Source organism: Bombus vancouverensis, unplaced genomic scaffold (genome assembly GCF_051014615.1).
Source record: "Bombus vancouverensis nearcticus unplaced genomic scaffold, iyBomVanc1_principal scaffold0048, whole genome shotgun sequence".
Lineage (NCBI taxonomy): Eukaryota > Metazoa > Arthropoda > Insecta > Hymenoptera > Apidae > Bombus > Bombus vancouverensis.
In genome coordinates, this window is record NW_027468939.1 from 346,190 (window position 1) to 363,634 (window position 17,445).

General features: G+C 34.2%; 1 protein-coding gene and 1 pseudogene across 1 annotated transcript; one reads left to right on the forward strand and one right to left on the reverse strand.

Moving 5' to 3' along the window:
* The first annotated feature begins 371 nt into the window (after positions 1-371).
* On the forward strand, positions 372-10,088 carry LOC117165278 (venom serine protease Bi-VSP pseudogene; annotated as a pseudogene).
* Positions 6,395-11,860, reverse strand: LOC143304691 (omega-amidase NIT2-like). Its single transcript, XM_076627195.1, has 4 exons — positions 11,770-11,860; positions 7,951-8,135; positions 7,450-7,558; positions 6,395-7,115 (listed from the first exon to the last, which is right to left on the reverse strand). The coding sequence occupies exons 2-4, from the start codon at positions 8,032-8,034 to the stop codon at positions 6,982-6,984; spliced, it is 327 nt and encodes a 108-aa protein (XP_076483310.1). The 5' UTR covers positions 8,035-8,135; positions 11,770-11,860; the 3' UTR covers positions 6,395-6,981.
* Positions 11,861-17,445: the final 5,585 nt, after the last annotated feature.

Genomic DNA, 17,445 nt, shown 5'->3' on the forward strand with positions numbered 1-17,445 from the left:
ATTCTTTCAACTCCGTTGAAAACCGAGCATCAAACAAGAGACAAACGATTTGTTGCCATGGAAATGTTTGGTTCACACATAAGCAACGCACAAATATAATGATAGAATAGCTGAGTGTGTGTACTGTATAGTAAGATGGATGCAACATGGAAATAGAAAGAGAACACCATGTATAGATACTTCCTGTCCTTGTTTAATCAGGCATGCACACTAGTGGACACTGACGCTGCTCGTATACCCCTGTTACATATTTCCTGTACAAGTGCGCGTCATTAGACAAGGACGGAACATCCTCTCTCTACTTCTCTATCGCGTTTTTAGTTCGCTCACGCGCTCTGTATTTATATCTATTACATTTCCACCATAAGCAGCGGCCGTGCAGTGACTTACAAAAGTTCCGAACGGTTCCATCCTGGGCGGACGGTTAATTGCGTTCGGTACTTCGAGGCAGGAAGGTGAGTACAGAATCGCTCCTCTTAGTACTCTTATTAGAAGTGTTATCATCGAATATAAGTTTTTTCAATAAATTCTTATTGTTTTACAATCTTTCTAGAATACAATGACGTCAGCAATCGATCATTTTCGCGAATTTATTGTAAATTAATTGGGGGAATATCTGGAGTTCTTTATCGGTTTCGACTGTAAAATCAGCAACTATTCGAATTTTTCATTCATAATTGTGACGTTTTCGACTCTTCCGTTGCCAAGACCCTCTTGAGAGATTTTTGGCACGTTCCATCACCCTTGTTAAACGAGTGCACATTGGTGGATATATTGATTTTAAAAACCAATACGTGAACGAGGTTTATTATCTCACTGGGACAAAGAAATCCGTTTTATTCGCGAATTTTCCGTGTTTCTTCTTAATTTTCGTGAGTGTCTGGCGCGGAGCATTATTTGAATGAACTTTTCATCGTTCAGATTATATTTCGTTTAAAAAGATTGAAATTGATGTCGAGAAGAAATGAAACAAGGTGCTCGGGCATTCCATCGTTTCCCGGGGAAAGAGAAATATGAAAAAAACGGTCGTTCTTCCTTCTGCCATTTTCGTCCATTACCAAAATGGTATGACCCAAATGTCCCGGGTCGTGAATCAATCAAGCGAATTTTGAATAATTTTTGAATAATATCCAGTTAATAATTTGTGAAACAAATTAATTTCATTTTATCGTTGGAAACAAATTAGTTGGATTTTTCTTTCTTTAGCAGTTTTCGCCGGAGTTGACCTGACGTGCTACTTCAGTTTCCATCTTCGCTTCTCGAAACTTCCAACGTCCTTGGTGTTGGAGTCTCCTTGCCCAGGTGAGTACATAGCTTCTAGATACTCGTCGCTGTTCATCCTTACGAGCCTCTCGAGCTTTAGTTGTCAATTGTTATCGTTAAAGGAAGAGAAGCTCGCGACAGATGTTATCGAACAAATCGTTTGTTCTCGAAAAGTTCGAACTTGTTCGTTGCGTTTGAATATATATGGACGGACTCCATTTTTCATGACATCTTCATGATTTGTCATGTCGTGAGTATAGCTTCTGACTACCATATGTTTGTGATTTATGTGAAATTTGACCACTATACCGTGATAGAAAAATATTTCCAATGAATTATAAATATTTTACATTGTGAATTATAAATATTTGTTACAAATTATATCGTACTTGAGGTGAAAATGAACCATATATCTGCTTATGGAATACGAGGTAGTAAATCATTCGAAACATAATAACGATTAATTAAGCACATATACAATAACGTTTACGAATGAATATTGCGAATTATTGTATGGCTTTAATGCGGTATTTAATGTTTTGATTGCGGTCTTTGAAATGGTATCATAGGTGCTGATATAATATCGCGCGAAAAAGGAAAGACCAGTGGTTAATATTGCAGGTGCACCAGTGCGTTGCGCTCGTCGGGGGTGGTTTTGACGCCGGTGCCGAGGAGAGACGCAGAACGTGTTGGATCGACCCGCGAACGTAGCCCGTGCTCATACTGCGACAGAGTTCGTTTCAGTTAGGCTCAGTCGCTGTTTGTCCGTCGACAGCGTATAGTCGCGTCGGCCTACGATTCCTTTTTTCTTCTTGTTTCTTGCGAACTCTCTCGCAACAGCCGTTCTATACGTACGCCGCCAGTATATCGCGTGATCATCGTTCCCGTTGCTTCCCTTACCCTCTCACGTCCCTCGAAGAAGACCTCCCTTGGTTTTTTCCTTGTTTGGAGGGAATTCATCGCTCGGACACATGGACTGCGAAGCACGAGGGTTGATCGAGGCATCAGCGTGATGTACTTTTCAGGTTTCATATTTTCTCTATGATACTTTCTAAGGAGAATTTGGAAGATATACATTTTTAGGAAATAAAGGTTTTTATGGAGTCATCGATAGGTTAGAATTTAATTAACTCTCTTATAACAGGTATTCCAATTTTTTAATATATAAATTTAGTTTCCTCTATGGTGTTAGAGAACATAACGCGGGCATTTTATGATATAACGAATATATTCGTATATATTTTAGTTTATTCATTCGTCAAATTTCCCTAGTAGGCCGGCCTGCAGCTCACATGCAGCACTTAGTAAAAATTTGTTTTGTTAGAGGTTGGCCATTCTTCTTGCTATAAAAATATCGTGAAGTCATATCATATGATAAAGCATCTTCTGAAAGCTAGATGCTCGATAACGAGCCTAATGATTCTCGGTAGTTTGTAATGAGGTGGTATAGTGATAGGTGCGTAAGGAACTACTCTTGGTGTTTTTAACGAATAACAGTTTATTAGAACTAATCAACAATCAGAGTTAACAATTAACGGTCAACAATAACATTTAACGGACAACAGGTAACAACTAACAAATAACGATAGACACCGAGATGTCGTTCGTCGCGTTGCTATCGAAAAGGGACCGAGGAGTTACACTTCTAATGACGCAAGCCAGACTGACTCTGCTTTTTGTTTTTCTTCGCGCAGACCTTCCCTTCGTAGCCCATCGATATCCCCACTCGCGTGCATTCATAAGATGTGTCGCCTGTGCTGGCACGAGTATGCTCTTCCGAGAATTCGGCGGAAAGAGTGTGAGGATATCGATGACAGATTGGGCACATCGGTGTTGCGCTTTGGTGGCGTCGCGCTTTGTATCTGGAGCCGTTGAAAAGTTGCGTGGCCTGTGCCGCCACAGTAATGTCAAGCTTTGAATTGGCGAGATCGCTCTGCTGTCAAAACGCCGTCCAGCGGCGACCACATTCTTTAACCACGTTCAAGGGGTATATCACGCTACAGAAACCATCAAAGGGTTTGCAAGTTAGTTGCCTTTTAGAAGTGGGGCAGTTGGTTGTTACATGTAATCCGTAGTTGCTGGCTGTTCTCCTTAGTCGCCATACATCATAGAGACGACAGTTATAGTCGCCAGTTGTCCTTGCTAATGGTTGCTTGTTGTCGCTAGTTAGTTCTCGTTATCGTTATGTATTCCATCAATCACGCGAAATTTAACGTATGGGAATTTATTCTTCTTTATTCTTTCTGTAGGGAGATTTTTTAAGACGAGGAAAATATAGAATATTTTAAGACGACTGTTTTATGATACAACAAAGTGGAAAGACGATTTAATTTTATAAAGTTTAAGGTAATTTTTTAAAAAACTTCGAATTTAAAAGATTCAAATAGATATCTTAAACGTAATTAAACCCTCCATATCGTAAGAAATTAAATGAAACTGCGCAACAAAGTTAATACATTTAATGTATTATTTTAAACATTTATTTAAAAACATTTATTTAAAATTGAAGTGTAGGCGTTGACGCGCGCGCGCCATTCGAAGCATTTGTCAGTTCGTTACATCTGCGGTAAAAGTTGTAACTACGAAGAAGCTTAACATATGGTGCGTCTCAAGACGACAGTAAAAAGTATTAAGAGATTTTTCGAGATTTTTTCTTTTAAGTTTCCAAGTACTTTTTCTATTTAACTTCTTTTTTTTGCATTTTCTAACAATATTCGATAAATAGAGACGAAATATGACAGTTCTTAGTTCGGAGATTTATTGGTTCGAAAGTTACTATATATATATATATATATATATATATATATATATATATATGTCGGATCAGGATTCGAATTTTGGGCGCGCGACGACTCTTCATGTGGACTAGCCATCGTTTCACAAAGCCGAGATTTTATTTACACGTATATACAGGTCTATCACTAAGCTTAACAAATAATAAGTACAACTAATAATAAGTCTAACAAACACTAAGCCTAATGAATAATACGATCTACGAATAATTAAATTAAATAATACTATTAGCAATGTTTGAGTTCAAACGAATCCACGGTCACCGGGATAACTACTAAGCGAAACTAACTTAGACGCAAATGCGATCCTCGAAAACGCTCGATGTATCACTCTCCAAGGCAATCGCAAGAATGCCAGCCTCGTGGAGATTTTTCTCCCTGTACGATTGCATTTTGTTTTCTATACTCGTTTGGAAGCATCGAGAAGGTTCCAAACGCCGTTGCTAGGCACACTCGTTGGAAGCATCGAGAAAGTTCCAAACGCCGTTGCTAGGCAGTTTCCGCCTGGAGTTTTGATTACTAAATACAATGTATGTCCCATTGCATCGGCACCTCCGAGGCAACATCACACGTGGCTCGGCCCGCTCTCGAGGCCGCATGCCGCCACAACCACATTTCTCGGAAAACACGTACAACCACTCCAGACCTCCGTTAGATAAAACATCCATCCCGTGACCGTGGCTACGTTCAGCGACCGATTGTCACCTCGAACCCAATCTCGCTTATTACAAATCTTAAACAATTACAACTATAATAAAATCTAGGCTAAGGTACTAGAGGATGTTCCCAAAATTTCCAAGGAAGGGCTTCGGCTTTCCTTTCATCTCCGACATATATATATATATATATATATATATATATATATATATATATAATTCTATATTGAAGAAAATATGAAATTAACATGATATATACATTACTACATATGTAATTTCGACCAATTGCGGGGAGACGTAATCGCGAGGAGAGACGTCAACGGGGGTCGTAAATCCCCGTTACGACTGTAGCAGTCGACACCACGAATTGATCGATCCCCTGATTTCCGTTGAGATAATAAGGGGTGATTGAGTTTGTATAACCCTGTGATTCACAGAGTTATAAATTATATATGTCCAACACTTAGACTACACTGATGCCGAAATAAATAGTTAACAACCTGTCGCACGACGATGCGATAGATATGTGCGCTAGAGCAGGGCTCTTATACTGGAAATTAGTGTATTAATGGACTTAGCACTATGATGTATTTAGGAGAGAAGATGTATGTTCGACCACACCGAGAACCGACAAAGATTTGCGGGAAGTATGCGACTCTCGCGCTATGTGCAGACTGCCGCGTTAGGCGTTAGTTTTTAGACTGACTGTCGCTCTTTTTTTAATACGGAAGAAAAGTTCGGTGTGGGTGTGCCCCTGTGCCTAAAGAACGCGGATTCGTTGTTCCCAATTTCGTTAGGAAAAGTGAGGGTAACGAACCGAGGTGTCGATTGGTCATGACCTGCATTACTGCTCGAAGGGATGAGTAGGAAGTCTCCTACCATCGTGGTGGATAGATGACTGTGTGCGTGAGAAAACCTAGCTTGTTTTATTACAGGGCTATTCGGATTTTCCTCATGGGTGCATACCCGCTTTCTCCGTGTTTTAAGTGCGACTAATAAACCCAAGGACCTCTCTAAAAAACCAGATGTGCGTCGAAAATACTTTTAGGCTGAAGAAATTCTTCAGGACAAACGGATTGACGACACATGGCGAAACAATACAGGAAAGTGAAAGTTATGGTGGGCCCTTAGGTTTATTGAGGGTCGAAGTGACGTTACGCAGGTCGGTTGTTGTCCGGTCGCGCGGGCTGGCGTGCAGATGTTTTAGGCGGCGTAACAACATAAGTTATATATAAAATATGTATATTATACCCTTGCCTACTGACTGATATGAATTTCTTTCGGTCTCGAATGCGTTAAAAGAGAGCGCAAAGAAGTCGAAATTACTTATTGTAATTAGTAAAACGACCTGAGAGGCAGACAGATACAAGAAAGAAGGAATATTATATTAGCGGCATTATCATGTTTTTGCTCTCTTTAAGTCTTTCATCGAGACAGACAATCTACAGGTATTAATCGACCAATTTCTCCAAGCTGATAACTTCGAATTGATGTTTATATATAAGAAGTGTTATGTGTTAATCTGTCTAAATGTTTAAAAGGTGTTATAAATTAAATGTTGTTAAACGATACGTAATTGCCTTTTGATCGTAAATTTTACTATCAAGGGGTCTTTTATGTATGCGTAATCATTGTGAATTATAACAATTTATGTGATCGATATTAAAGGTGTTTAAAAGCATGTGTGTTTTTCTATATTATTATTTTCCTATATTATTATCCTATATTATTATAGCATTCCTATATTATTATAATATCCAATTACATGTTGATACACAGGATATACAGATTATTATTTATAACGTTTTGGTTTTTTTAATTGAGTCATTCATTTAGTACAAATGATAAGAAATTAGTAATAATTCACAAAAAAAGAATATGGTAGTAGAAATATTATAAAAAAACATTTTCTGTTTTAGTGTAGAGTTACTCCTTCTTACAGACAGTGTCGTACAAATCTGTACGTCTCTGAGAAACTGTAGGTATCTGAGCCCTTACTTCCTCAACAACTTTTAGATCTGATAGAAAAAAAGAAACATACGAAGTAATAAGTAATGCTTACTAATAAATTCAACAAATACAGAGGAAGATGGCTAAATCGATAAATTAACGAGGCTAAAAATTAATTACATCATGGATCTCTCGCTTTTAATTTTAAGCTGTAAATTACAGATATCGGTGACTGCCATATTCTCTTGAGTTTCCAAATCGTAAAGAATCTTTCCCCATGGATTGGTCAACTGTGTATGTCCCCATGCGACGTAACTTGCTTAACGAACACGAGCCGGTGATATGCAGGCAACGTATAATTGATTATCATTCGCTCTGGAACGCTGAAGTAATGACCAGTGCAATGGTCCAGTGGTCATATTGAATGCCGCTGGATATATCAGCATTTGGCAACCTAACCCAGAGAAGCAGGAAATATGAAGCCACCGAATACCAATTAACTTCGTAGTTGCACGGTTCACATTCCATCATTTCTGAATATGCGAGGACAGTCCTCTTATTGTGCTTTTAATTCTTTTATTTGTTTCATTTTCAGCAAATATACTGGTTTTTTAAATTAAGCTTCTTTTTATACAGAGTTACAGATTATATTAATTTTATATAGAATATATTTAAGAAAGATATTTAATTTTTTGCTAGTTAAGTATTGATCGATTAAGTTACTGTATCTTTGTTCCGATAAATGCGTGCCATTTCCTCGAATCTAATATCATAGCAAATGCCAATACCTATTTTGTAGCCCTTCACATCGAACGTCGTTAGGGAGTTACCAGGACTGAGTGAATCACTCTCTCGAAAAGTAATCTTATTAGGAATGTCGATGTCGAATAGATGTACCTAATAACATAAAAATGTGGTCGCTAATTCTATTGCTGCAACTTTTGTAATTTAATATCAAAGTTACCAACTCCTAAACTTTAATTATTTTTTATTTAATAACTGACAGCGTTTTTATCACTTTCTTTTATTAAAAAATCTTATCATTTAATAATGTTTAAAAAGGAGAAAAAATAAGTATTTTCGTATGTGAAAAATTTATACAACAACAAACACATTACAACAAAAATGGGCGTTTCCCGTATCATAACGTATTTTATAAACCGTAAATTATAGAATTGGTTATAGTATACGTATGTACATATGTATATTCCTAAATTATTCCTAGATAGAGTCACTTTCTTCACCCCAATATTTTCAAATTCAAAGCCATAAAGGAATATATTACTTACCTTTCGGTGTTTTGCTATCAAAGTTCCATCGGGACCCCAAATAGTACAGGTATTGTACAATTTATCGCCCTCTATTTCAGGCATCGTACCACCAACTACATAGATGTTGTTTTCTTTAGCTGCGTTCGATGAAGCAACGCTCGTTTCACCATCAGGAATACTCTCGGCGTATTTTGGAAAGTACTCTGCATTGCAATATTTCAATTAATGAAAAATAACTGTCTTTTGTTCCAACCATAAATTAAATTGAAATGTTTGTCAGTTTTTTATTTTCTAAATTATCAAAATAACTAAGTTTTATATTTCGACTTAATTAAATATGCAATTACTTAGCTAATAGTATATATAATAAATTGTTTCTACAGGTTCAAAATGAAAAATGAATATTTAGAAATATTTAATTACGACAATGCTATTTGTGTTAGCATCAGTGGCTTGTTACTCAACGACTTTGCTAGTACTTTTTGAAACATAAAGTTAGTTTTCAATTAACACTTATACTAGAGGCGGAATTATAAATGCAAAATAATTGATAATACTAATTTATAAGTACCTAATTATTAGTATGTTAAAAAATATATTTATACAAAAATCACGATAATCATGAAAATGGGGAAATCCTATATTCTCGAATCAATTCACAATTTATTTTGTATATTAATTAGATTCCGCGCTCATCAGTACGTACTCACTGGCGACATCGAGAAAATGTATCGGCAATTTCTCGTACGACCAGAGGATCGGAAATATCAAAGGATATTATGGCGCAGCGCGAGTGGAGAAACAGAAACATATGAGCTTAACACCGTAATATTCTTATCATAGAAATAGAAGCAGTCCTCAATTCCCGCCCGCTAACTCCTATCTCCACCGATCCAAATGATCTCCTAGCCCTCACTCATTTTAAATTAAATTATTATTATTAAATTATAATTAAATTATTAATATAACAATTAAAATTTTATATTTTCACGTGAGTTTCTTTAGATAATTATTATCAACATGATGACTAACTCTTACGGATTAATACGTGTCTGTAGGGCAATCCGGTGGACTTGATCGGCTTTTTACTTCGAAAGTTAAGTAATCGGTGTCGCTTTCTTACGCATCTTTGAACTGTATAAATGTTTTAAAATTGTTTGATCCAGAATGTACCACACCGGACAATCAAGAAGGCAGGTGCCTTGACTACAGAAAATGTAAACCTCTGCAAGAAATATGGCAGATAACAGTACCGTACAGCCACCGATTTTTATAGACGATCAGTGTGCAGATACCAGGGCAATGTTACGATCGTTTGCTGTCCGAACGATCCAAACAAAGAGAAGAGAGAAATTTTAATAAAAACTGTGTATAAGTATAAGGCTTTGCGACCACCATACTGTGGTTTTAGCAACGTCTCTCATACCAGGGTGGTCGATGGTAAACCAGCTGAACTTGGTACGTTTTATGTCTTTCTTTCCGATTAATAATAAGCCATTTACTGCAAAGAATGAACTTTAAAGGCATTAAACAGCACATCAATGTACATTTCAATTACACTAAATAATAATGCTATGATTCTATCAGTAGTAACTTTACTTATTAACTTGAATTATTTCTTTCTTTTACTTCATGTTAGGAAGAGTATCTTTTTGCTTGAAATAAAAAATTGATATAGGAGTAATAATATGGATAGAGATCAAAAACTGTTAGGGCAGAAATTACACGTTTGAACTTTATAGTTCAGTATAGTTCAAATAGAAATTATATAGAATTATTTAATAATTTGTATTCCACTGGAATAAAAATTTAATTTCTGTCTTCATCAAATCTCTATTTCAGAGTATTTGTACGTATGTACTTATCGTCTGCTGTATGATCGAATATCGAATAGGTAATAATCGTTGTTACTCATTATGTGAGAAAAAATTATGTATATTCACAACTATGACTATTGCATTTTAGGCGCTTGGCCATGGATCGCTGCATTAGGTTTTCGTAATCCCCGAAACCCAGACAAACCACTATGGAAGTGCGGAGGTTCCCTGATATCGGCTAGGCATGTTTTGACCGCAGCACATTGTGCACATATGGATGGAATAGAAAACATACACAATCATAATATTGCCATTCTTAGATTGGTGGAGGAGGTGCCATTTTCGAGTAAGTCCTCAAATATATATATATATATATATATATATATATATATATATATATATATATATATATATATATATATATATATATTTATATATATATATATATATATTTATATATATATATATATATATATATATATGCTATTGAGTATTACTGAAGTATCATATCCTGAAATTTCTTACTGTACACATATATTGTGTCATAAAGCGTGTACAATTCTTTCTCATACTTTTGGTCATTCGTTTCCTGCATTTTCATTTATTTTTTTATTTTTCAGGGTACGTATATCCCATTTGTACGAAAGAGCCCCTACGAAAGAGCAACTTCGTCGGCTATAACCCCCTTGTTGCTGGATGGGGAGCATTAAGATATAGTAAGTGATATCAATTTTATAATAAAATTAAACAGTTCCAGTCTTAAATATCTTTCTTATTTTCTTCGTAGGACGACCACGACGTAATGCATTAATGGAAGTACAAATGCCAGTGATTAAGAACGCCGAATGCAAAATAGCTTATTCCAAATTTCCTAATGCACCTGATATCACTGATGGTATAATATGCGCCGAACATGCTCAGGGTGGAGAGGATTCTTGTACGGTAATTAAGTTATAGAGTTACTACAAACTATACGGTATCTGAAGACACGTCAATTCGAATTAACATCAAATCGACGTCTTAAACATTAGAAATAATAGATAAACACAATTTAATAGTCTTGCCCACTTCTCACACCTCATTATGGTATTTAATCTAATTTCCTTCTAATCTTAGTTTTGCTCAAAATACATATAACATGTACATTATAAATTGGAGTATTTCAATACACAAATCAATAGAAGATTATTACTGTATATAAGTATAATTTCAATACAATTCGATCGATATATTTCAGTATCTTTGATTAAAAATTTAACGATCCTTTCAGGCTGACCGCGGCGGACCACTGCTGATACAACATGAATGAACCTCGTATTTAATAGGTATTGTGTCTTATGCTTATAAGTGCGACACAGCTGGGTATCCCAGCGTTTACACTAGGGTCACATCGTACCTTGACTTCATTCTCCAAGCGATGCAATAATATGATATTACTGTTCCATAAACATCATTGTGTAAAAAACGTAAAGTTGGATTTTCTTATTGAGGAGATAAGAAACAGCTCAAATTTACATTGTTTTGTACGTTACAAATTATAGGCTTAAAATGTACGAAATGTAACTTTGAAACGACACTAATTTTTTACGCACGATAAACCTCCACGACTTAGGTATGTAAAGATGATAAACGTATATTAATTCTATTAATTTGGTAATAATAAACCAACTTTCTGAGAAGTTCTGTAAATTTCGTTTCTGTTGTATCAAGAGAATAATGGAATATTCCACTTAGATCGTATACTTCTTGTATGTACATACAAAATTTTCCGGCTAATCTAAAACACGTCATAAGATAGAGAGCTTCTGGAAATTCGGACACAGAGAGTACATGAAATACAAGATAAGTCTCGTGTCTTTCAAAATTATTTTTTATTCGCTAAAAACGTCCTGTGTACTCATGCAATCACATGCAACCTCGAAACTTCACTTATTTTTTATCACTTTCCAATTCAATACACTGTTTCTGCATTTTTGACTATATGTAAGAGAAATTTCCATTCAGCCAAAGGTGTACTTACAGATTATAGATTCCTATACGACTCTCGGTAAAAATTTATCCGCACTCCAGATAGTTAAAACTTCTATCCACCGTATTGATACATCTGCACTCTTCGTATGACGTCAATATCTGTTCATTGCTGCTGCGTAGGTTTCATTGTGTCACGTCAATTCGTTTGTGACCGTTGCGCGAGTAATGGCGCTTTGCAATGGTGATTTGCAGGAAAACAGTGCAGGATGCTGTGATTCGTTTCTTGTGGTCGGAGGTTATGTTTGATGCCTATATTTATCAAAGATTTAATGCACATTATGGAGAAAGTGTTTTGTCACGAAGTGTGTTTGAATGGGCACAAAAGTTCAAAGAAGATCGCAGAAGTGTTATGAAAAAACAGCTGGAAACCCGTCCACATCCATGATGACAACATTGAACGTGCTCATGAACTTATGCTCTATGGAATAGACGAGTGAAGCTGGATAATGTGGCAAATCATTTGCAAATCAGCCACGGCTCTGCTTATGCAATAGTGCACGACAGATTTGGGTTTTAAAAAGTTTGTGCGAGATGGATGCCGAAAAAGCTGATGAAAAGGTGAAGACGACGATGCATTCGTGGTTCGCAGCTCAGCCCAAAACATTTTTTAATGAGAAAATACGAAGGTCTTTCAGCAAATGGACAAAGTGTATACAGAAATTGAGTGATTATGTCAAAAAATGATGTATGTCTTTTTTGACAATTGCTTAAAATAAATTCTACACCGACAGAGCGGGTAACTTTTTACTCACCCTCGTAAGACACTTAAATTTCCAATCTATTATGATGAATAAAAGAGCTTAAACTATTAAATCTAATTGTATTTTGTTGCATGAGAGTACAAGTGTATGTGATGTACATTACCTTTATATCCCCTTGAACGCTTCAATATTGCGCGTATATACTATATTTTGTACAGCTTCTATAAAATTTTGTATGTTTGTTTAGGCTGTTAATCTAGAGGCTGGAGTACAAAGAAGTGGCACAATGATGTGGGCTGATGACATTTATAATTATCAAGGAATCACCCCTACATTCGCTCAGGTATATATCGTTGACTATAATGTATTTAACATATATGATTGTTAGAATATTAATAATTAATTTTTAATTCTATCAGAATTTTAATGAAACTATCCCTTGGGAAGGAAGAACTGATACCTTGATATCACGGTTTGTACATCCTATATGTACGACAAATTTTAGAACATTATATAACGAAGAACCAGATGGTCGTGGCCATGTGATGTGAATAAAAGGACTTGAATTTGATGATATTTTTATAATGTTAGATAACATAACTAAGTATCTTCACAGTAAGATAGGATGACATGGTTTACATGATCTTAATGTTGTTCACTTGAGTGATGATATTATAAGGAAAAGTGTAATATCACAGGTAGGATGATTCATAATTTAGAACTACTAACTCATGTATGTATTAAAAATTAAAGAAATATATTAAATTTTATAGGATATTTATGTTTACTAACCAGTAATTCAGAGATTGGTATTCATGGTTACTATAACGAGGCTGTAGAAACGCACCCTTTCTTCTTTGCAAATGGTCCTGTATTTATGTCTAAGCCGAAACTGGAACCTCTGAATAATTTAGATTTATTCTTGTCATTTTCTAAAATACTTATCTACAGTATACCATAAGGAATGATACCGTATCACACCTAATCAAGTGCCTTAAGAAACATCAACAGGATATCACAGTAATCCCTTATCGACTGATATGTAAGTAAAAGTTATGTGTCATTGTTATACACAGTTATGTGTTAGTGCTATACACAGTTATTTATCATTTTCTATTAATTCAGTTGTAGCCACTACAATATCTATGACACTGGTAGTAATTATAAGAACAATAATGATGTTCTATAAGAGGAAATGATGATTAGGAGCAAAAAGTTACAGGTAAGTCAAAGTATATGTTATTTGCCATTTGAAAAGAAAGTTACTAACTTAGAATTTTTTGATAAATAATAATTGTGCAAAATATATTGGATTTCAAATTTGTCAAAAATTGAAATTTAAGAAGCATTGTAATAATATAACATTAATATTTTGATTTTTCAGGAGATATCATGCGGTGGATGGATAATATGTAAAAAATATTAAGCAGTATATGAATTTTCATATTGCGTAGAGATAACAAAATGAATTTTAAAAAATGTCGACATGGTAATAAGAAATAGCATCATGACAAAGAATATATAACCACAGTTTCATTTTTTATAAATAAAAATTTGTTGTTCCAGATTTTGAAATATAGTGAAACGTTTAATTAGTATCTTAATATCTTCAAATAATTATTATTTTAGAATCAATTGTAATTGTATCATACGTACTTTTGAATTCGTGCAAGAACATATGTAATTTTGAAGTAGTTATTATTAGGAAATTGTTAGACGCGAACAGTATGCGAAAAGTTAGTATGCAGTGTAATAATTATCAATCAAAACACAAGAATTAAATTCTTGAGGAAAAAATTTCCGGAATTTCTTATTTACATGATTATAAAGAAATCCATAATAAAAAGGAGCTGCTTTCTAATACTTCTCTTCCTTATAATGCCTACGTTAATAATAACGAGGTTCGACTTTTTGTTTTTAGAGGGATACTGGAAAATTTGAAAGTACAGTACCATTGGGAAGAAAATCACGATATTGAAAACGATATTTGCAAGTAAATTTCCAAAAAATCTGTTTTCAAATTTTCGCTTTCTATTTCACATTAAAAGAAAGGGCTGCCTTCTTTTTCTGCAAGACAAAACAAACATTCTGAATCTCGTATCAATGAATGATGTCAATAAGTTATTTTTCTTTTCAGATTGAACAATATTCCAGATTTATTCATAATTTCATACTACGCGAAGAATAGACTTTCATAGGTATATAAAGGAAATATTAAGTATAGGAAAACTCTTTTTCGTTGTAGGTGACATATGCTTCACGGTTGAACACATGTATTTTTGAACACATATAAATGAAAAAGTACTCTTATGGAGAAAAAGAATTGATACCTTCGATTGACATTAGATAATCTATATAAACTTATGAACAATCACTATCAGTTTGTATTTTAGGTGCACACGCAGATTTGTTGGAGTTCTTATAAAATGTACTTCCTGTACGAACGTTTTATTCTTTCAAATTTTACGATACTATGTCTCATATAATAACTATATGGATTAAACGTAATATAAATGATCCGAAAATAGACTCGAACGACATTAATTGTCTTTCTATTTATACCAATATCGAAAATACAAGTAAAGCTGGAGCAATAGTATGCAAGAATGGACTATTTATTATTTTAAACCAAATCATAGCATATTCAGAATGCACAGTATTATCATGAAATGTAAATGAATCAGTTGTAAACGAACGATTTTACTGTAAAATCATTGCCTCCTTTTTTTCATCTGAAATATAGCAGCAATGAGTACATTCTTTTAATATATAATAAAACGAGATATCTTTATAAAGTTACATATGTCATCACTGGTAACTGTTATCTCGTATGACACCAAATATACCGTTAGTATGGAATGATATTTTTATGAAGATATACTTTAATGATAGATTTTATGAATGAAACGTTATATAAGAAAAATTATCTCTTGTTATTCTATGAAGTGTAGTAGCTAATGAAGATTAATTTTACGAAGTATTAGAGCAAAAGAGAATTAAAAAATTAAAAAGATCTAAATAAGATTGTTCGTGTGGCTTAATTATCTCAATTCTGGTACACCACTTGTTACATTCTAACTAATTAGCGCTAAACAATAACTTGCAAATATTAAAGATATTAACACCTTAATATTAACACCTAAAGGTTTTCAGGAAATTTTATAATATTTGATTATTGTATATCTAGTCATTGATTGATAAAATTTCTTGTATAAGCATAGATCGAGGTTGACGTCATACGCAGATTGCATATCATTGACAGGTATCGTTTTAATTTATTTTATGGCTAGAATCATTTGAATATTATACGAATAATTATTTCCATTCGAACGATTAATAAATCACGTACCTATAAAAGATATATTATGAAAAAGACGTGACGAAACAAAAAAATATTGGAAATTCCGTTGTCATTAGATCAATTATTTTTGCAATGATTTTTATTTCCATGTAATTACATATGAAATGAGTAATTCATTAACATCTCCTCGAATCGAATATAATTCGTTACACTTCACAACGATTCAAATAATGGACGGGAAATATATAATAAGTTTCCTGTCCTTGCGTTAAAATAGTACTGTACAAATCAGATGATACAGGAAATACCCAAAAAACCCAATTACATCCACATTGCATGACAGCACACTTGCAATGGATTTTTGTGATTTCAATGTCACAGACAATGACACAACTAATCAGAACACGTTCGAGGCTATAGACATTGAAATTACCGCGTGTTTGATACGTTTAAAGCATAAATCTAAATTTCATGCGATTATTTCTTTGTACATTGTGAAACTCTTAAATTATCTTAATCGAATAAATAATCCTAATGTAATAAAACATCTTGAAATAGACCTAGATATCTGAAACAGAAACTCGAAGGATAAGAAATCCTAAAAGGTACTAATCCTAAAATAACAAACTCCTAAATAATAAACAAGTGATAAAACCTGTTATAAATAATAAAGCTTACCTGGAATAATCAAATCCTAACTAATCGAAAATAAAATAAGGCAAGCAATTCTTAATCTTTCAAGTAATTTTTCCGAAAACACAGAAAGATAGAGAAATTAAAAAGACGCAGCACAAATTGCAGCACAATGAAAGTTTCAGAGCGATGAATACGATCGTATTAAACTAAATAATTTTCAAAAGTGAAATTACACTGAAACGTATATCGATGATATTTGTCATTTCTACGATCTGTTTCGCTTGATCGTGCTTCTTTTCTGATGTAAATTCAATTTATAATACGAACTAAGTTTCCTTTATTATTATTAGTCCTGCGTCTTTTTAATTCGTCACTTCTTTTATTTCAGAACAATGACGGGCTCCAAGATGCTGTTCGGATGTTTGGCGTTAATTGCTTTTCTGCATCCATTAGTTCACGTTTGTACTTCGAGTAGTACAGCTCAAGGTTTGTACTTCGAGTTGTCTTTTTCCATGCACTTCAAATTCCAATACGATCTGGTCACGTGGCCTTCGTACAATTTCGAAATTTTACCTGTTTGGTAATCGTCAATGAAAAAAGAAGTTATGCGTGACCTCAACACATTGAAACAATTTTTATGATTTTTTATTTGCCGGTTGGTCAGCAAGTTAATGGAAAAATTTCACTTAACTATTCGCGTTAATTTCTTCGGTTTAACTTTTGGGAAATGCTTCGTTAGCTTCGGGAATATTCCAACGATTCGTTTTACGTACAAAATAAGCATGATAAATATTACATCACGGTAATGAAAACTATTGGCGTGATACCTAAGAGAAAGATGCAGAGACATTCTTAGAATTTCTAATGACACCTTTATAGATTTCTCGTTTAATATCGCTACTACATTTGAATCACTTTTACCTAACGGTGTCACATAGTCTCGTTGGAAATTTGTCAAATTCCTTAAAATGATCACTGAAAATTTTCCTAAATTTCCAAGAATTTATTTATCACGAGGTAAAGAAAA

Excerpts from the sequence above, each read along its gene's own strand:
- LOC143304691 (XM_076627195.1), bottom strand. The coding sequence starts at position 8,034 with ATGCCTGAAATAGAGGGCGATAAATTGTACAATACCTGTACTATTTGG. Across the intron at positions 7,559-7,950 it reads TGATAGCAAAACACCGAAAG|GTACATCTATTCGACATCGA; the intron begins GTAAGTAATATA and ends TTATGTTATTAG. Across the intron at positions 7,116-7,449 it reads TGTGAAGGGCTACAAAATAG|GTTGCCAAATGCTGATATAT; the intron begins GTATTGGCATTT and ends TCTCTGGGTTAG.